The sequence below is a fragment of the Piliocolobus tephrosceles genome, unplaced genomic scaffold (assembly GCF_002776525.5).
Source record: "Piliocolobus tephrosceles isolate RC106 unplaced genomic scaffold, ASM277652v3 unscaffolded_108, whole genome shotgun sequence".
Lineage (NCBI taxonomy): Eukaryota > Metazoa > Chordata > Mammalia > Primates > Cercopithecidae > Piliocolobus > Piliocolobus tephrosceles.
In genome coordinates this window covers 909,984-931,184 of record NW_022291865.1, presented here as the reverse complement: position 1 = coordinate 931,184, position 21,201 = coordinate 909,984, and the positions used below count along the sequence as shown (strand labels likewise).

Genomic DNA, 21,201 nt, shown 5'->3' with positions numbered 1-21,201 from the left:
AGTGCTGGGATTACAGGCTTGAGCCACCGCCCCCGGCCGGAACACTGATGTTGAGACATAATTTTTTTCTTTTGAAATAGATTCTCACTCACTCTGTTGCCCAGCTGTTATCTTGGCTCACTAGAGACTCTGCCTCCTGGGTTCAAGAGATTCTCCTGCCTCACTCTCCTGAGAAACTGGGACCATAGGTGCACATCATGATACCCACTGATTCTTGTATTTTTAGTAGAGATGGGGTTTCACCATGTTGGCCAGGTTGGTCTTGAACTCCTGACCTCAAGTGATCCACAGGACTAGGCCTCCCAAATTGCTGGGATTACAGGCGTGAGCCACACGCCCAGCCAGAAATACAATTTCACGAACAGCATCAAAAATGATAATTCTGGCCCAGCGCGGTGGCTCACGCCTTTAATCCCAGCACTTTGGGAGGCCAAGGCAGGCAGATCACAAGGTCAGGCGATCGAGACCATCCTGGCTAACATGGTGAAACCCCGTCTCTACTTAAAATATAAAAACTCAGCCAGGCATGGTGGTGGGCGCCTGTAGTCCCAGCTTCTCGGGAGGCTGAGGCAGGAGAATGGTGTGAACCCAGGGGTGGTGGAGCTTGCAGTGAGCAGAGATCGCAACACTGTACTCCAGCCTGGGAGAGAGAGCAAGACTCCGTCTCAAAAAAACAAACAGAAATACAAAAAAAGAATGATAATTCTGCAAGTTTAATCTCAAGATGATCTTCATCAGATTCTATATATTCCATTCATTTGACCAAAAACTTTATATAGCACATCAAGCCATCTCTAGGACTTTTAAAAGTCAATGTAAAAAATGGTCACCTTCAGGAATACACCCACATTTGGGAAAAAATTGTAATGATATTATACTTAGGTTTTATTTTATTTTTGAGACAGGGTCTTGCTCTGTCAACCTGGCTGTAGTACACTGGTGAGATCATAGCTTACTTCAGCCTCAATCTCCTGGGCTCAAGTGATCCTTCCACCTCAGCCTCCCAATACACTCAGTTTTTAATTTTAAGCAAGGATTGTCTACACTTGCGATGTGTTATTTTCTGACAAAGGCTTGCAAATGAGTCAAATCTTTTTTCTTTCTCATTATTTAGAAACAAAATATGAGATTTTAAAAATACGCCAATTGATGCTTAAAGTACAAAACAGAATTACCAATATCCAGCTGTGGAAGTAGATTTTTTAAAGCCCTAACAGTTTAGATCACTTTACAATCTGGAAAAAAAAAATTCTAAGCCTAAAAAAAGTCTTAATGTTTATCATATGAATTAGTCTGTTCAAAGAAATCTGTTAATCACAAATCATTTCCCTTTGCAAAATCCCTCCTCCCTCTCTACCACAAGAATAAGCTTAATAAGATAAAATTTCCATGAGTTTGACAGGTAATTTCCAGTCTGGCAATCTACTTATACTCTGGCACAGTGATCATGTTGCATATTCAGTTAACTGTTTTACCAAATAGAACAGTTAGTGCTATTCTATTTTGATTTGTCTATTAGATCTAGGGCAGGGGTCCCAAGCCCCAGGCTACCGACTGGTACCAGTCCATGGTCTGTTAGGAACTCGGTCATGCAGCAGGAAGTGAGTGGTGGGTGAGTGAGCATTACCGCCTGAGCTCCATCTCCTGTCAGATCAGCTGCGGCATTAAATTCTCACAGGAGTGCGAGCCCTATTGTGAACTGCATGTGCATGACCCTTAGGAGAATCTAATGCCTGATGATCTGAGGGGGAACAGCTTCATCCTGAAATCATCCCTCCTACCCCATCCATGGAAAAACTGTCTGCCAAGAAACCAGTCCCTGATGCCAAAAAGGCTGGGGACCACTGATCTAGGGAATCCTGTATATTTACTATTGTTTACTTCATTCCAAGGCTTAGGACTATAATCCTCGCCGTACAAGGCAAATACATGGCAGCAATTATACAATAAAAGGGAATTATAAGTGACTTAGTTCAGAATCTTCAACATTATGAGGAAGAAATAAAACACCTCAAAGTATATAGTATACTGTACTGGGTCAGTGACATCAATTATTGTTGTATATTTAAATATCTTTAACCTCACTATACTAAAGGACTACCTTGTTGAGACAGGGTGTCACTTTGTCACCTAGGCTGGAGTTCAGTTGCACGATGGCTCACTGCAACCTCCGCCTCCCAGACTCAAGTGATCCTCCCACCTCAGCCTGCTGAGTAGCTGGGACTGCAGGCATGTGTCACCATGCCTAGCTAATTTTTGTATTTTTTGTAGAGATGAGGTTTCTCCACATTAGCCAGGCTGGTCTCAAACTCCTGAGCTCAAGCGATCCTCCTGCCTCAGTCTCCCAAAGTGCTGGGATTACAGGCATGAACTACCATGCCTGGGCCCCAGAGATAAGCTTGTAGGGGATTTGGACCTAGAGGCAGAGTTCTGAACTGGCTTCAGGCACTGGACATTTCTGTTTAGGAAAATATCTGTGTGACATAAACAGCCAAGAGCTTCATAACTATGCCCTTCTCTTAAATATTCCTCCTAGGCTGGACATGGTGACTCATGCCTGTAATCCCAGCACTTTGGGAGGCTGAGGAATGAGGATCTTTTGAGCCCAGGAGTTCATGACCAGCCTATGCAACATAGTGAGATCCTGTCTCTACAAAAAAAAAAAAAAAAAAATCCTGGTGTAGTGGCACGCACCTGTACTCCAAGCTACTCAGAAGGCTGAGGTGGAAGGATCAATTGAGCCCTGCGGGGTGAGGCTGCAACGAGCCATGATCACAGCACTGCACTCCAACCTAAGCAACAAAATAAGATTCTGCCTCTAAAAAATAAAGTGGTAGACTTCCCCACAAGAGTGAAAATGATACAAATGAGCAGTTCTACTATCCTTTCATCATTTCTGAGCAGTTTGAGATTATCAACAAATGAGCTCACTGATTTTGCAGACATCCTTATGTTTTGAATATGTTTCATATAATTTATTATGGTTTAAGAATCATTTCCTTTTAAGTAATTTTTTTGGCTCAGCTAATATCTTAGTTGTACCTATCTTTCCATACTTTGTGAGCTTTCTTATTTGTACTTAAATAATCTTTCTAAATATACTTGTAAAAATGTAAATGTTATGCCGGGCGCAGTGGCTCACGTCTGTAATCCCAGCACTCTGGGAGGCCGAGGCAGGCGGATCACGAGGTGAGGAGATTGAGACCTTCCTGACTAACACAGTGAAACCCTGTCTCTACTAAAAAATACAAAAAGTTAGCTGGGTGTGGTGGCGGCTGCCTGTAGTCCCAGCTACTAGGGAGGCTGAGGCAGAAGAATGGCATGAAGCCAGGAGGCGGACCTTGTAGTGAGCTCTGATCGCCCCACTGCACTCCAGCCTAGACAACAGAGCGAGACTCCGTCTCAAAAAAAAAAAAGAAATGTAAATGTTAGACCGTTCACCAATAGGCACCAATATCTTTAACAGAAAACATTAATTCAGGCCGCGCGCAGTGGCTCAAGCCTGTAATGCCAGCACTTTGGGAGGCCGAGACGGGCAGATCACGAGGTCAGGAGATCGAGACCATCCTGGCTAACACGGTGAAACCCCGTCTCTACTAAAAATACAAAAAAACTAGCCGGGCGAGGTGGCGGGTGCCTATAGTCCCAGCTACTCCAGAGGCTGAGGCAGGAGAATGGCGTAAACCCGGGAGGCAGAGCTTGCAGTGAGCTGAGATCCGGCCACTGCACTCCAGCCTGGGCGACAGAGCAAGACTCCGTCTCAAAAAAAAAAATAAAATAAAACATTAATTCAAACAAATGTCAGGCTAAACTCACAACAGAAATAAAAGTGGTCTTCCCAAGTTCAGTTCCTTGTGGATTTGTTACATTGCTACATATTACAGCTAGTTTTATGCGTCTAGATGCTCTGTATCTAGTATACTCTTGAGAGCCCTCCAAATATTAATATTTCTTTTTTTTTTTTTTTGAGATGGGGTCCAGTGGCGTGATTTCAGCTTACTGCAACCTCCGCCTCCCAGGATCAAACGTTCTCCTGCCTCAGCCTCCTGAGTAGCTGGGATTACAGGTACCTGCCACCACACCCAGCTAATTTTTTGTATTTTTAGTGGAGATGGGGTTTCGCCATGTTGGCCAGGCTGGTCTTGAACTCCTGACCTCAAGTTATCCAACCACCTCGGCCTCACAAAGTGCTGAGATTACAGGCGTGAGCCACCGTGCCCAGCCAATTTTCTAGATTTTATCAGTTGCATAAATCCTACACTAGGAGGCTTAATATAATTGTCCTTAATATAAATGTCACAATTCAAATGACATTCAAAAATGTAAAATGATCAATTTAGAAAAAAAAATTATTCCTACCCACTTCCTTTTCCCTTTTTTTTTTTTCTTGAGACAGAGTTGTACTCTGTCGCCCAGGCTGGAATGCAGTGGCACGATCTCCGCTCACTGAAACCTCCGCCTCCTGAGTTGAAGGGATTCTCCTGACTCAGCCTCTTGAGTAGGTGGGACTACAGGCCGTGCCACCACGCCCGGCTAATATTTTGTATTTTTTCAGTAGAGACAGGGTTTCACCATGTTGCCCAGGCTGGTCTTGAACTCCTAATCTCCAGCAATCTGCCCGCCCCCGCCTCCCAAAATGCTAGCTAGGATTACACACGTGAGCTGTCGTGCCTGGCCTCACTTCCTCTTTCATACAGTGTCAGTTCTCACCTATTTCAACCATCAATACGATCATATCCAAAAAGATCAGGAAGATGATGAAGTTTTTGAAGAGAGGACCTGTTGTCTCTTAAGGAAACGTACAGAGTGGAGTTCTTTCTGATTTATGCAGCTGAAATAGTAAGGGCAATAACATAAGCACTGAGAATGAGAAAATGGAGTTTGGGGAGCAAAAAATAAGTCATTAGGCAGATCATCAACAGCCAGGACAAAAATGAGTGACATGAAAGGATACACTCAAGGACCCATCCGGCCCACAAAGAAAGAGGTGGCCTCTGACTGCAGCGCACATGAAGCCTGCTCAACAGCCTCTGGGCATGTGAAATCCGTCCTACACATTGAGGCTTTATAGAGAAGTGCACTAGCTGGTGTTGATCTCCCAACATAAGTTTCTTCTGGCGGGAAGGATCTACAACAAAAATTAAAAAGGGATAGTGGATAAATACAAAGAAAATAGAGCAGGTAGGGTTGGGGGCAGGGATATTGGTCAGATAATGGGTCCCTCTAATGCCTTACTGCTGGTCCTTCTCTTCTCACAGCAACTAAGAATTCTGTTTGGAGTGAGAGAAAATGTACTGCTTATGATCAACACTGTCCATGCCCACAAAAGCAACAGGTTCACAAAGTCTTAAGTGTCTTTGACAGAAACTTTTCCAAATCACCCATGGCTAGTGGCTATCCTAGGCCTAAAAGTGAAAGACATGGATTCTATCTCCTCAGTTTTATTTACAAGCCCTTGGTTTATCAAGTTTGGTAAACCAGAAACTAAGCCGACCTCTCCAGAATTTTCCACTCTTAAATGTAGAGGATGTGCATAGGAGTCTTAAATTTAAATTAGTGAAGAAATAGGCTGCTGACCAAGTAACTCCCTGATAGTGTGCCGCGGCACAGCTTGGCTCAAGCCTTGCAAATGCTCCATGAGAGAGAAAGTATTGATGAGATGTGAATGAAAGGCATCAGCTCGGGGTAGCTGCATCTGCCCTTCTTGGTGGTAAGTGGCCATGTCTGCTAAGAAAATGTAAGCATCGGCTGGGCGCGGTGGCTCAAGCCTGTAATCCCAGCACTTTGGGAGGCCGAGACGGGCAGATCACAAGGTCAGGTGATCGAGACCATCCTGGCTAACACGGTGAAACCCCGTCTCTACTAAAAATACAAAAAACTAGCTGGGCGAGGTGGCGGGCGCCTGAGGCAGGAGAATGGCGTAAACCCTGGAGGCGGAGCTTGCAGTGAGCTGAGATCCGGCCACTGCACTCCAGCCTGGGAGACAGAGCAAGACTCCGTCTCAAAAAAAAAAAAAAAAAGAAAAAGAAAAAGAAAATGTAAGCAGTGTCATTTCATTCTTGGAGTTGCACCAAGGATCACAGGTCTTCTGTCCCCTCCACCCCACCCTCTTTGCCCTTAAGATTCCTTAATGTACCCACATTTAGGAACTAGGAGCAGTTGGGAAGAATAAACATTGTACTAATACTCAGGGTTTTTTTTGAAACAAAAGGGCTAAGAGGCGTAAAGACATTGCGCAGTCGACCAAGTGGTCTGGCATCTTCACTTTGTGACAGCATTACTAATTAAAAGGTTATTTAAAAAAAAAAAAAAAAAGTCCGGGCGTGGTGGCTCACGCCTTTACGTAATCCCAGCACTTTGGGAGGCCAAGGCGGGCGGATCACGAGGTCAGGAGATCGAGACCATCCTGGTTAACACGGTGAAACCCCGTCTCTACTAAAAATACAAAAAATTAGCCTGGCGTGGTGGCTGCCGCCTATAGTCCCAGTTACTCTGAATCTGAACTACAGGAGGCTGAGGCAGGAGAATGGCGTGAACCCGGGAGGAGGAGCTTGCAGTGAGCCGAGATCGCGCCACTGCACTTCAGCCTGGGGTACAGAGCAAGACTCCATCTCAAAAAACAAACAAACAAAAAAAACACCTCAATAAAAAAGGAGCAGCCACAGGGCAGGGGCCCGGGACTGGACAAAGAAGAATCTGGGCCCCACCTGGGCCTGAGAGAATCGAGCAATGAGGTGGAGTTTGGCGAGGGCTTGGCCTACCCATGAAAGCGAAACCAAGTGAAAAGAAATTGGACAAAATGCAAAAGCCTGACATTTTGAAAATGGGTCCCGTCCAGGTGTGTCCACCCCAACACTCCTTCTGGGGCTAGCTCCTTCTCTCCTCCATTCTCGCTTCTGGGCCTCACCTCAGCCCAGGTTCTCTTCGCCCACTCAGTCCCGACTTCACGCTTCCGCCTCCAGCTCAGGCGCCCCCTGGGCCCGGCTACCCCTACGCAGGACGAGCTCAGGACCGCCTCCCAGCCTCACTGCGCCCCATTCCCCGCCCCGCCTGACCCCCAGGTTTCGGCTCACCCCGGGACCCGGCCCTAGCTCCTGCCCCCTGCCCAGGACCGGGCCCAGCCACGCTCTCCCAGCCACTCGCCGCCTCGGCCCCGCCCCGCACTCCGGCCACTCGGCGGTTACCAGCTGGTCCCGCCCGCCCGACGCAGGCGCCGCGCAGCCAATCGGCGGCTGCCACACAGCGGCCCGAGCCGGGCTTGGGGGCTGGGACCTCCGGCTGCAGGTCCGCCTGGGCCAGACGCGCGAGCGCAGGCAGCCGGTGTGTGGTCACCCGCACGACCTCCGCAGTCCCAGCCGAGCCGTGACCCTTCCGGCCGCCTCCATCCCACCTCGCCGCCATGCGCCTTCGCCGCCCTGCGCTGTTCCCGGGCGTGGCGCTGCTTCTCGCCGCGGCCCGCCTCGCCGCTGCCTCCGATGTGCTAGAACTCACGGACGACAACTTCGAGAGTCGCGTCTCCGACACGGGCTCTGCGGGCCTCATGCTCGTGGAGTTCTTCGCCCCCTGGTGAGTCCACTCTTCCGGGACGGGGGAAGAAGGGCCGGGCTGGGCCGGGGGCGAGGGCGCGGGGAACTGTTGGGCCTACGCAGCGCCGGCGCCCTTCATTCCTGTGGGCCCCTGCTGCGGCGGGCACATTTCTCATTACCAGGGGCTGGAGGCGCCTGGCCGAGAGCGGGGGAGTAGGTGCTGATCGGCAGAAGGAAAACCCGAAGGCTGCGCTCACGCAGGGCCTCATCCTCATCCTAGTGCTCTTGCGGCACTGCCTGTTTGCAGAGGGTTTAGCCACCCCTTCCCCCAGTTCAATATGTAGCTTTATCGTTTCTGCGTGAGTCAGTATTAACGCTCCTCCAGTCTACAGACTAGACATCCCAAAGCCTTGTAGTGGAAGCGGACGTTTCACCAAATGCACAAGTGCTGGGTCCCTAGGGTATTTACTTTCCTCTTACCCCACACTGCACAGCCATTGGTTTCTAGCCAAGGTCACTGAGTGGCTGCAGAATGGTCGTAACTACTTTCTCAAGTCAGGTAATTTGTCCGTCACATGGTGTACAACTTCTCCCTTCAGCTGATCACTTACATCTCAGTACCGACAGACACCTCTGTCCAAAAGAAAAGAGTAGGTGAACAAGAATAATTCCATCAGAATCTGTCCATATTGTCGGTTTTTAATAGAATTTTTTAAAAATGTCAAGACTCCAATGATAAAATAACCAATATTGATTAAATACTCCACTTTAGGGTGACTTAAGTGAACAAGGGTGTAAATTCCTTAGATAGAACTAACTCGAAATAAAAATATGTTGAGGAGAAGGAAGAGCAAATAAGATTTCTGGCCCAGTCAACTTGAGTGGTTTTTTTTTTGGTTTGTGTGTGTGTGTGTGTTTTTTAAACCTCCAGATCATTACCAGAGTAAACAGTGATTCCTTTATCCTTGGGATAGCTCTCTATATATAATTCAATATATATATATACTTAATTTTTCCCCTCCTGGCACAGTGACCCTTGGCTTAAAACTATCTGTGTTCAAAAATGTCAGTAAAAGTTGTATATAACTTTTATTTGCTTCAGACTCAAGTCTTCACTTCTTAGCCTCAATCAACTAGCTAAGCGTTGCACGAAAAAAAGTCCTATAGTGAAGACCACCTGAATCAAAATGATGTGCTAGAGTTGGCAAATTTTGTTTTCAGCTTGGACAGATTTTGTGTCCAGGGCATTTCTGGGGCTGACAGTACAGATTACATATATAGATAGTTCTTATACATCTCTGGAACTCATGTTCTCTCTTAGGAACAACTCTTCCCAATTATATAATCATGCTGTTAGCTTTGAGGGGTGTCACTAAATTTGTAAAAACTGGGGGTGTCACTGAGTTTGTCAGATCTACGTGGTGCTTTTTACTACAGGGGTCATGCAACAATTTAAAGTAGGAATTGTTGGAGAATAGTGGGCCACTAGAATATTAATTTAAAAAAGGAATTTTGGGGCTGGGCACAGTGGCTCCTGCCTGTAATCCCAGCACTTTGGGAGGCCAAGGGGGGCGGTCACCTGAGGTTGGGAGTTCGACACCAGCCTGACCTTCGTGGAGAAACCCCATCTCTACTAGAAATACAAAATTAGCCGGGCATAGTGGCACATGCCTGTAATCCCAGCTACTCAGGAGGCTGAGAGGAGAATAGCTTGAACCCAGGAGGCAGAGGCTGCAGTGAGCCACGATTGTGCCATTGCACTCCAGCCTGGGCAACAAGAGTGAAACTCCATCTCAAAAAAGAAAACAAAAAACAAACCAAAAAATACCAGAATTTTTTGTTTGAATTGAAAGGGGTCTTTCCTACTTGAAGTTTTGCACATGCTACTCTAAGAACTACATATCCCATCAGGCACTGACTATCCCAAGAATTGGGTGGATCTCTGCTGTGGTGTCTGCTTTTAATTGGTTTAAAAGAAAAAGTCATCCTCCACGATGTCAGCAAGGAAGATGAGTTATCTGAATGAGCAATTTGGAGTTAAAGAAGTCTCCTGTTCAGGTCTTTATTTCTTCACATTCCACTACAGTTTTTTTTTTTTTTTTTTTTTTTGAGATTGAGTCTCGCTTTGTTGCCCAGGCTAGAGTGCAATGGCACAATCTGGACTCACTGCAACCTCCACCTCTTGGGTTCAAGTGATTCTCCTGCCTCAACCTCCTGAGTAGCTGGGATTACAGGTGCCTGCCACAATGCCCAGCTAATTTTTTTGTAATTTTAGTAGAGATGCGATTTCACCATGTTGGCCAGGCTGGTCTCAAACTCCTTAAGTCAGGTGATCTGCCCACCTTGACCTCCCAAGGTGCTGGGATTACAGGCGTGAGCCACCTAGCCTGGCCTCGGTATTTTTATTTATTAACATTTCAGCTGGAAATGTTTTCTGACTGCTATATTCCTTTGTACAGTTCAGGAGTACTATCTTACAAGGAACAGTTAAAGAATCCTTAGTAAGAGTAAAATGGGGTCTGGTCCTGTTGTGCATGCCTATAATCCCAGCAGTTTGGGAGGCCAAGGCAGGCAGATCACTTGAGATCAGGAGTTCAAGACCAGCCTGGCCAACATGGTGAAACCCCATCTCTACTAAAAATACAAAAATTCAAAAATTAGCTGGGCGTAGTGGCGCACATCTGTAATCCCAGCTACTTTGGAGGCTGAGTTGGGAAAATCGCTTGAACTCAGGAGGCAGTGGCGAGATTAGAGACCAGCCTGGGCAGCATGGCCAGACCCCATCTCTACCAAAAAAGGACAAAAATTAACTGGGCGTGGTAGCACACACCTATAGTCCCAGCTACTCTGGAGGCTGAGGTGGGAGGAGAGGATCACTTGAGCCTGGGAGGTGGAGGTTGCAGGGAGCTGAGATTGCACCACTGCACTCCAGCCTCAAGGACAATGTGAGACTCTGTCTCAAAAAAGAAAGTAAAATGGATTTTTTAAAAAAATCTTAGTCTCATCACAAAATAGACCTATTTAAGCAAGTTCTTTTTCCACTTTCATGTTTCAAGTGAAAGTGAAAGGTGAAAGCTTGCTTTTTTTTTTTTTTTTTTTTTTGAGACAGAGTCTCTGTTGCCCAGGCTAGAGGAGTGCAGTGGCGCGATCTTGGCTCTGCAACCTCTGCCTCCCAGGTTCAAGTGATTCTCCTGCCTTAGCCTCCCTAGTAGCTGGGATTACAGGCATGCACCACCACCACATCTGGCTAATTTTTGTATTTTTGTGTGTGTGTGTGTGTGTTTTGTTTGTTTTTTTTAGTAGAGATGGGGTTTCACCATGTTGGCCAGGCTGATCTTGAACTCCTGACTTCACCGATTCACCTGCGTCGGCCTCCCAAAGTGCTGGGATTTCAGGCGTGAGCCACTGTGCCCGGCGTAGTGAAAGCTTTCTTTGCAGTTGATTTTGTAGACTAATATTTCCATTATGGAGTTAATCTTCTACATATTTCTAAGGATAAGAGTATCTCAATTTCTCTGGGGAAATAACACTATTTAAATGTGTGAAAATATCTGAAAATTTATTGATCAGTGTTAATATTTAATATTAAGTCCTCAACATCTATTTATGCTATAGATGTGTATGCTACCCTCTAGGGCAGTAGTAATAAATAATGGCCAGGTGCGGAGGGTCACGCCTGTAATCCCAGCACTTTGGGAGGCCGAGGCGGGCAGATCATGAGGTTCAGGAGTTTGAGGCCGGCCTGGCCAATATGGTGAAACCTTGTCTCTACTAAAAATACAAAAATTAGCCAGGCATGGTGGCAGGAGCCTGTAATCCCAGCTACTCAGGAGGCTGAGGCAGGAAAATTGCTTGAACCCGGGAGGTGCAGGTTGCAGTGAGCTGAGATATGCCACAGGACTCCAGCCTGGGTGACAGAGCATATACTATATATATATATATATATGTGCTAATTTCTTTACTTGTAATCCCCACCCCCAGTTGATCTTTTCAACATCAACATTTAGCTCAAATTTTTTTTTTCCCTTCCCAGGACAACTAACTGATTGATCCTGCCTCTCCATTGGCATCTAATAATACTCTGTCACCCCTGCCAGACTGGTGTTCCTATAAGGAAAGGACTATATCAATTTTCTTATCAAAGACACTTGATAAGGCACTTATCAAAAAGCACTTGACACATGGCACACCTGATGAAGTGATGATTATTGGGTGAATATACGTTGGAATATATTCACCACAGTTCATTATCAACTGTCAGGTGCCATCCCTGAGGATAGATAGAATTAATTATGTTTTAATATTTTCTAGGGGTGGGTGAAAGAAGTAGTGGTTAATCTTGAAGGATCTATGTTAACTGACTCTGATTTCCCTTAAATACCACCTGAGTTCCATTCCTGGTGGATTTAAAGAGGGGAGTTTCCTCCCGCCTCGTTGAAACTCTTTTTGTGGATTTGATGACCTTATGGATATTGCCAAAGTTTAAGGCAGTGGATTTTAGTCCCAGCCTTGCAGCTTACACACACACCTGGTTGCTCCCCAGATTTCTGGAGATTCTCAATCTGTAAGCCATGCATACTTTTTTTGTTTTAATGCTCCATGGGTATTTTTTTTTTTTTTTTTTTTTTTGAGACGGAGTCTTGCTCTTTCGCCCAGGCTGGAGTGCAGTGGCCGGATCTCAGCTCACTGCAAGCTCCGCCTCCCGGGTTCACGCCAGTCTCCTGCCTCAGCCTCCCGAGTAGCTGGGACTACAGGTGCCTGCCACCACGCCCGGCTAGTTTTTTGTATTTTTTAGTAGAGACGGGGTTTCACCGTGTTAGCCAGGATGGTCTCGATCTCCTGACCTCATGATTCGCCCGTCTCGGCCTCCCAAAGTGCTGGGATTACAGGCTTGAGCCACCGCGCCCGGCCAACCCATGGGTATTTTCGATAAGCATCTAGAGTTGACACCCACTAGCTTGACCTAGTAACTATTGTATGTGATTTTTTTATCTTAAAGTGTTTGAAGATAGTTGAAATGATTAACTCATAAATCTGTTGCCTCAGCCTTGACAACTACTATATATTCAACAGAAATCTCTCTTCTCTTTATTTTCATTGCTGCCACTCTGGTAGAAGCTTTTATTGTCTGCCATATGAAATATATTATCTTCTAGATGCCTTTGTTCTTGTCTCTGTTTTCTCCCTTTCTGTCAGTCTTTGACATTGCTAATTGATGTAGTGTTAGTACATATGCATGCACATTTATTATCTCAAAAGAGCCCTTTACAGTTCTCTGAATGCATCCTGCTTACTGGTGTTCTTTTATGTTTGCTCTGCTATCTCCCTCATCTTGAATACCCTGCCCTCTCCTCTCTGAAGTGCTAAATCCTTCAAGACCCAGATCCAGTTGTTACTCCCTTTAAAATACATTTACTATGCAATATTAAAGGAATACAGAGGATATAATGAATAATACCCTATTTCACACACATAAGATCTTATATCACTGATTGTGAGAGGAACTATCTTGTGTCTCACTGAGAGAGAAATACTACCATTGAAACTATAACGTGACTGCAAAACATATCTTAATTTCAGAAAAAAAAATGAATCTGTGAAATACAGCGTAAGGAATACCATTTGTTTGCACTCAGTCTGAAAAACATAGCCAGTACTTTGAAGTTCCCTATGTGCCCCTTTACCATCTTATACACTCCTTTATCCTGAATTTGATATTTGTCATTTGGTTCTTTTATACTTTAATAGGCCTGTTGAAGACCTTGGAGAATAAGCTCTTATAGTCCTTTATTTTAAACAAGTTTTGGATGTACAATATTTCCAAGTCATCCATCACTTAATAAAATTACATAATTGACTATTGAACTACATCTGCTCAAGTTTCTTCTCTATTATATTATCTTTCTATTTTTGCTGTCTGTGGGGAGGTTACAGAACTCACCCTCTCAACGTGATCCCTCTGCAACCCATTGGCTTTTGAAGACGTGATGTACAGCTGGTGCTGGCTGTATATACACTGATTAGGACTTTCTGGGCAGAGGAGCAGGTGCTTCTGATGGCCCTCTGGGAAAGGTATTCTAGTTTACATGTTTTGTTTTCAGTTCTCATGGCCAGGTGAACTGTGTAGCTGTAAAAAATCAGGCCTGCCATCTAAAAGACATTACAGGGTTTCAGTCACAGTTTTGTTGCCTCCGAGACGGAGTCTTGCTCTGTCGCCCAGGATGGAGTGCAGTGGCGCAATGTCAGCTCTCTGCAACCTCCACCTCCCAGGTTCAAGCAATTCTCCTGCCTCAGCCTCATGATTAGCTGGGATTATAGGTGCCCACCACCACGCCTGGCTAATTTTTGTATTGTTAGTAGAGATGAGATTTCACCATGTTGGCCAAGCCAGTCTTGAACTCCTGACCTCAAGTGATCTACTCGCTTTGGCCTCCCAAAGTGCTGGGATTACAGGTGTGAGCTTCAGTCACAATTTTTAACAGCCACAATGCTGGTTTTCCAGGGAATTGTATTTTCCTCTGGGGAGTTCTATCAGAAATGGGATTATTTCTATCTTGTCCTTCATTCAGCCTCATTAATTGGTCAAAAGGGCATTAACCCATTCAACCCTCTTTAATAATGTGGCGTACACTTTTGACTACAGCTTTCACGACTTACTTATACTTTATATTGAGAAAATAAAGCTGCCCTGGGTTAAGCCATTACTATAGAGTCAACCTCAGTCTAGAGGTAGGACCTTTACCTTCTGAGAGTTCTGGTTTACTTTAACAATAATGAATGTTGTTCATGTGATGATTTTGCTTTTGGAAGTGTCCACTAGCTCAAAGGTAATATTATAGTTTGAGATTCTTCCTAGTGAGACAACATTAACAAATTCACAGGATTAAACTGAGAATTTGGCTTTTTAAATATGTATATAGGTGTGGACACTGCAAGAGACTTGCTCCTGAATATGAAGCTGCAGCTACCAGATTAAAAGGAATAGTCCCATTAGCAAAGGTAAGTACAGGTGGGTTCTTTACTAACGAATGTGAAGTATTTTAAAAAGTAGTTTGTTGTCTCAGCTTTGTTACTTGGAAAAAAATAACAGTAATAGTTTGTAAGATTAACATTCATTTTCTATACTCTTATTCTGCTAAGAAGAGTGAATATTAGTTTCTGGGCAAATACTTAGCTGACTTAGTTTCAAAAGATTAAAAGTAGTGGCTGGGCATGATGGCTCATGCCTGTAATCCCAGCACTTTGGGAGGCCGAGGTGGGTGGATCACGAAGTCAAGAGATCGAGACCATCCTAGCCAACATGGTGAAACCCTATCTCCACTAAAAATACAAAAATTAGCTGGGCGTGATGGCACACGCCTGTAGTCCCAGCTACTCAGGAGGCTGAGGCAGGAGAATTGCTTAAACCCAGAAGATGAAGGTTGCAGTGAGCTGAGATTGGGCCACTGTACTCCAGCCTGGTGAAAGAGCAAGACTCCGTCTCAAAAAAAAAAAAAAAACTTAAAAGTAGTGAGACTAAGGAAATTACTGGCATAAGAAGTAAAATAAAATAGACCAGGTGTGATGGCTCACAGCTGTAATTCCAGCAGTTTGGGATGATCACTTGAAGCCAGGAGTTTGTTCCCTGGGCAACAAAGCAAGACCTCATCTCTACAAAAAATTTAAAAAGCTGGGTATGGTGACTCACCTGTAGTCCCACCTTCTCAGAAGGCTGAAGCAGGAGGATTGCTTGAGGCTGCAGTGAACTATGACCATACTACTGGACTCCAGCCTAGCTGACAGAGTAAGACCCTGTCTCTTAAAAAAACAATCCCAGTACTTTGGGAGGCCAAGGCACGCAGATCACTTGAGCCCAGGAGTTTGAGACCAACCTGGGCAACATGGCACAATTCCATCTCTACTAAAGATACAGGCAGGCTCCCATAGTACCAGCTAATCAGAGGCTGAGGTGGAAGAATTGCTTAAGCCAGAGAGGTTGAGGCTGCAGTGAGCTGTGATTGAGCCATTGCACTCTAGCCTAGGCAATAGAGCAAAACCCTGTCTCAAAAAAAAAAAGAGTAGTAAAGTATATGGTAAATAAGAATTAAAGGTCAAATATGGAAAGCAGAAGTACAGCTATAAAGGCTAAAATAATCATTGAGGCTCACGCCTGTAATCCCAGCACTTTGGGAGGCTAAGGAGGGCGGATCACCTGAGGTCAGGAGTTCGAGACCAGCCTGGCCAACATGGTGAAACCCCTTCTCTACTAAAAAATACGAAAATTAGCCATGTGTGGTGGCAGGTGCCTGTAATCCCAGCTACTTGGAAGGCTGAGACAGGACAATCACTTGAACCTAGGAGGGTGGGGGGTTGCAGTGAGCTGAGATCATGGCCACTGCACTCCAGCCTGGGCGAAGGAGCAAGACTCCATCTCAAATAATGATAATAATAATAATAATAATAATAATCTATGAGTAAATGAGTTCCCTAAACTGCCATAAGATAATCACGATGATGGGAATATGAAAATGATTTGAGGATATTGATGAAAATGTAACCAAATGGTTAACTGTAAACTTGTATTTGTTTTTACAATTAAAGTAATGCTTCTAGAATGTTGCCATTCTGTAGTAAACCCGTAGTTGTTCTAGTCTAAAAGTTCATACTTCTGCCAGCCTCAAATAGTTCATATATAAGGCTATTTTTGGAAACTACTTTTAATCCTATCAAGCAGCTTGCCATAGGAAAAAAAATATTCAATCACAGCTGGGCACTGTGGCTCACGCCTGTAATCCCAGCACTTTGGGAGCCCAAGGTGGGTGGATCTCCTGAGGTCTGGAGTTCAAGACCCGCCTGGCCAACATAGTGAAACCCCGTCTCTACTAAATTTACAAAAATTAGCCAGGCGTGGTGGCGGGTACCTGTAATCCCAGCTACTCAGAAGGCTGAGGCAGGAGAATGGCTTTAACCCTTGGGGTGGAGGTTGCAGTGAGCCGAATTCACGCCGTTGCACTCCAGCCTGGGCAACAAGAGTAAAACTCTCTCAAAAAAAAAAAAAAAAAGATGCAATCACAATTCCTGCCTGTGTGACTATAGACACATTAATTTTCTGGATCTCAGTTTACCCATCTTAGAGCATAAGGATCATACTTAAGAATCTTGTGGAGATTAAATGAGATAATATATGCAAAGTACTCGTACCTGGGTTGGAGTAAGTGACTCATTCCAGGAAATTATTTTCCTTCTTCCTGATAGGTCTCACTAGATCTGTTATGTTATGGTATAGCCCAGATTCAGACTAGCTCAGGGAACATATACAAGTATTGGTACCTTTGATACTAGCTCTAAGTGATTTGCAAAATCAAATTATATTCCACCCAAAGGATATGTACCTCTATCTATATATCCCCGTGGTGATAGTCATAATCAAAGTAAGCCACTGTTAATAATTTAAGTGTTTTATCCCTCATGTGTTCTGAGGCAGAAAAAAGATGAAGACTACTGCTTTAGCTAATAGAGACTCCAAGAGCAGAATTTAAACAGTAACTTTTGCATTTTATGTGAGGCCCAGGAATCTCAGTTTTAAAGAATTCCTTAGGCAGTTCTGATGTAGTTAGGCAAGCTCCAGTCTGCCTTGAAAATCTAATGTTCTATGGTATGTATGTCAAGAATTCCTTGATCCCCTTAGGATTTGACCAATCCTATTATTTTGAGAATATAGGAGGAACCTGTAGCAGATACTTGGATAAGAAAATTGTTTGTGTATTTTGGTCTTTAGGTTGATTGCACTGCCAACACTAACACCTGTAATAAATACGGAGTCAGTGGCTATCCAACCCTGAAGATATTTAGAGATGGTGAAGAAGCAGGTGCTTATGATGGACCTAGGACTGCTGGTAAGGATCCTGAATTACATTCTGGAAACTGTTAAGTACCTTATTCTTTGTAGTGGAAACATAAAAATGTGTTTTTCTACACAGTGTACTTTCAGTCTTAAAAATTCCTCATCTAAAAGGTCAGTTAGTTTGGTGGTAACAAAAGACCTCTCTAAATGAACAGATTATATAAGTAATACAGAAAATACACAAACTTGATTTATAAGGTCAGCTCGACATTTTTTCATTTTACAAATATTTATTGAGTATTTGTAATGGCATATTTAGAATATGCCAGATATTCTAAACATACTAGGTGGTTGGTATTTGTTGATAAAACAGACAAGGTCCCTACTCTTGTGAAGCTTACATTCTGGGGGATGAGGGGAAGAAGGCAACAAACAAGTTTTAAAAATATAGATGAGCTGGGTGCAATGGCACGTACATACCTATAGTCTTCGCTATTCAGGAGGCTGAGGTGAGAGGCTGTCTTGAGCACAGCCTGGGCAATATTAGTCCCCATCTCTAATAAAAAGTGTGAGCCGGGCCACTGTGCCCAGCCCACACCTGTAATCCCAGCACTTTGGGAGGCTGAGGTGGGGAGATCACAAGGTCAGGAATTTGAGACCAGCCTGGCCAGCATGGTGAAACCCCATTTCTACTAAAAATACAAAAATTGGCGCTGGGCGTGGTGGCACATGCCTGTAATCCCAGCTACTCAGGAGGCTGAGGCAGGAGAATCGCTTGAACCTGGGAGGCGGAGGTTGCAGTGGGCCGAGATCGTGCCACAGCCCTCCAGCCTGGGCGACAGAGTGAGACTCCCATATCCACCAAAAAAAAAAAAAAAAGTGTATGCGTCTCCATATATATATGGATAACCATCTCATACCCATTAGGATGGCTACTATTAAAAAAAACAATAAAATAGGCTGGGCGCGGTGGCTCACGCCTGTAATCCCAGCACTTTGGGAGGCCGAGGCTGGCGGATCATCTGAGGTCGTGATTTCGAGACCAGCCGACCAACATGGGGAAACCCTATCTCTACTAAAAATACAAAATTAGTCAGGCATGGTGGCACGTGCCTGTAATCCCAGCTACTTGGGAGGCTGAGGCAGGAGAATCGTTTGAACCTGAGAGGCGGAGGTTGCGGTGAGCCGAGATTGTGCCGTTGCACTCCAGCCTGGGCAACAAGAGCGAAACTCCATCTCACTCACACACACAATCAAAACAACAAAATAGCCAGTGTTGGTGTGGATGTAGACAAATTGGAAACTTTGTGCACTATTAGGAATGTAAACTGGGACAACCACTATGGAAAACACAGTATGGTAGTTCCTTTAAAAATTAAAAATAGGGGCCAGGCGTGGTGGCTCAAGCCTGTAATCCCAGCACTTTGGGAGGCTGAGACGGGTGGATCACGAGGTCAGGAGATCGAGACCATCCTGGCTAACACGGTGAAACCCTGTCTCTACTAAAAAAAAATACAAAAAACTAGCCAGGCGAGGTGGCGGGCGCCTGTACAGTCCCAGCTACTCGGGAGGCTGAGTCAGGAGAATGGCATGAACCCGGGAGGCGGAGCTTGCAGTGAGCTGAGATCCGGCCACTGCACTCCAGCCTGGGCGACAGGGCCAGACTCCGTCTCAAAAAAAAAAAAATTAAAAATAGGGCTGGGCATGGTGACTCATGCCTATGATCCCAGCACTTTGGGAGGCCAAGGCAGGCAGATCATTTGAGGTCAGGAGTTTGAGACCAGCCAGGACAACATGATGAAACCCTTTCTCTACTAAAAATACAAAAATTAGCAGGGTGTGATGGCGCACACCTGTAATTCCAGCTACTTGGGAGGCTGAGGCAGAAGGATCGCTTGAGCCCGGGAGGCGGAGATTGTAGTGAGTCGAGATCAGCACTCCGCACTCCAGCCTGGGGAACAAAGCAAGACTCTGTCTCCAAAAAAAAAAAAAATTAAAAATGGAAGGCCAGGTGCGCTAGCTCATGACTGTAATCCCAGCTCTTTGGGAGGCCACGGTAGGTAGCTCACTTGAGGTCAGGAGTTTGAGACCAGCCTGGCCAACATGGTGAAACTCCTTCTCCACCAAACGAGGAATTAGCTGGGTGTGGTGGTGCACACGTGTAGTCCTAGCTACTTGAGAGGCTAAGGCAGGAGAATTCTGCTTGAACCTGGGAGGTGGAGGTTGCAGTGAGCTGAGATCACATACCACTGCACTCCAGCCTGGGTGACAGAGTGAGACCCTGTCTCAAAAAAATAAAAATAAAATTACCATATATATGATCCAGCTTCTGTATGCCCACTTCTGAGTATACATTAAGTTCTCATTTAGTGTTGTCAATAGATTCTTGGAAGCTGTAACTTTTAAGTGAAACAACCTATAACAAAACTTGGTGTTTTTTTTCCTCATCAATGTTATAGGAAACTGTGTTATTCTAGGACTTGCTGTACATTCTTTCTCTTGAAGTTGCAGTTTCTGAGAACATACGAATAATGTTAAGTGAGGACTTATTGTATACCCAAAAGAAGATAGTTGTACACCTATATCCACAGCAGCATTAGTTCATAGTAGCCAAAAGTTAGAAGAAACCCAAGTGTCTATCAGTGAATGAATAGTAAACAAAATATGGTATATGCATCCAGTGGAAGATTATTCAGCCTTAAAGAAGAAAATTCTGACTACATGCTGCTATATGATTCCACTTACATGAGGTAGCACAAATAGTATACAGAATTGTATGTTTAAAAATGGTTCGGAGGCTGAGGCAGGAGAATGGCGTGAACCCAGGAGGCGGAGCTTGCAGTGAGCTGAGATCCGGCCACTGCACTCCAGGCCCGGCAACAGAGCGAGACTCCGTCTCAAACAAACAAACAAACAAACAAACAAAATGGTTAACTAGGGCTGGGCACAGTGGCTCATGCGTGTAATCTCAGCACTTTGGTAGGTCAAGGTGGACAGATCACGAGGTCAGGAGTTCAAGACCAGCCTGGCCAGCCAACATAGTGAAACCCCATCTCTACTAAAAATACAAAAAATCAGTGGGGCGTGGTGGCGAGCACCTGTAATTCCAGCTACTCGGGAGGCTGAGGCAGGAGAAACACTTGAACCCAGGAGGCGGATGTTGCAGTGAGCCAATGTTGCAGTCATGCCATTGCACTGCAACCTGGGTGACAAGGGTGAAACTGTGTCTCAAACAATCAAACAAACAAAAAAAATGGTTTAACAAGGCTTATGCCTGAATCCTAGCACTTTGGGAAGCTGAGGAAGGTGGATCGCTTGAGCCTAGGAGTTGGAGGCCATCCTGGGCAACATAGTGAGACCCCATCTCTATAAAAATACAAAAAACTAGCCAGGTGTGATAGTGCGTGCCTGTAGGCCCAGCTACTCAGGAGACTGAGGAGAGAGATGTGATTGACCCTCCTGGGAGGTCGAGGCTGCAGTGAGCAATGATCATTCCACTGGACTCCAGCCTGAGTGACAGGAGACCCTGTCTCAGAAAAAAAAAATAGGAAACAAATGTCTATCATTTTTGCAGTTGTGTCTGGTTAAACTGTGGCACTTTTATAGTGAAACACTAGCATTGTAAACAATGTTTCTGTAAAAAAAAAAACAAAAAACTTTTTAAAACAATAATAAAAACGCTATGCCACTGTAATAAAAGGTTGAAGTAGCTATTTATATATAATTGCCTGTTTATGCATAAAATGTCTGGAAGGATATACAAGAAACTGAAATCTTGGCCGGGCGCGGTGGCTCACGCCTGTAATCCCACCCAGCACTTTGGGAGGCCGAGACGGGCGGATCACGAGGTCA

At 44.9% G+C, this 21,201-nt stretch overlaps 2 protein-coding genes across 4 annotated transcripts in view; one reads left to right on the top strand and one right to left on the bottom strand.

Moving 5' to 3' along the window:
* LOC111529188 (cation channel sperm-associated protein 2) overlaps positions 1-7,141 on the bottom strand; it is a 20,997-nt gene extending 13,856 nt beyond the window's left edge. The window contains exons 1-3 of one of the 3 annotated variants that reach the window (XM_026447825.2): positions 6,908-7,141; positions 4,955-5,128; positions 4,711-4,779 (exon numbers count right to left, since the gene is read on the bottom strand). In XM_026447825.2, coding sequence (XP_026303610.1) covers positions 4,711-4,779; positions 4,955-5,105 — 220 coding nt within the window. In that variant the 5' untranslated portion in view covers positions 5,106-5,128; positions 6,908-7,141. Of the gene's footprint in view, positions 1-4,710; positions 4,780-4,954; positions 5,129-5,577; positions 5,728-6,907 lie in introns of those variants that run through there. The other 2 variants (XM_026447824.1, XR_003306827.2) reach the window with 2 other exon arrangements.
* The window catches only part of LOC113219831 (protein disulfide-isomerase A3), a 26,146-nt gene continuing 11,932 nt past the window's right edge, over positions 6,988-21,201 (top strand). Inside the window, exons 1-3 of the mRNA XM_026447823.2 lie at positions 6,988-7,566; positions 14,447-14,525; positions 17,284-17,401. Coding sequence (XP_026303608.1) covers positions 7,400-7,566; positions 14,447-14,525; positions 17,284-17,401 — 364 coding nt within the window. The 5' untranslated portion in view covers positions 6,988-7,399. The remainder of the gene's footprint in view (positions 7,567-14,446; positions 14,526-17,283; positions 17,402-21,201) is intronic.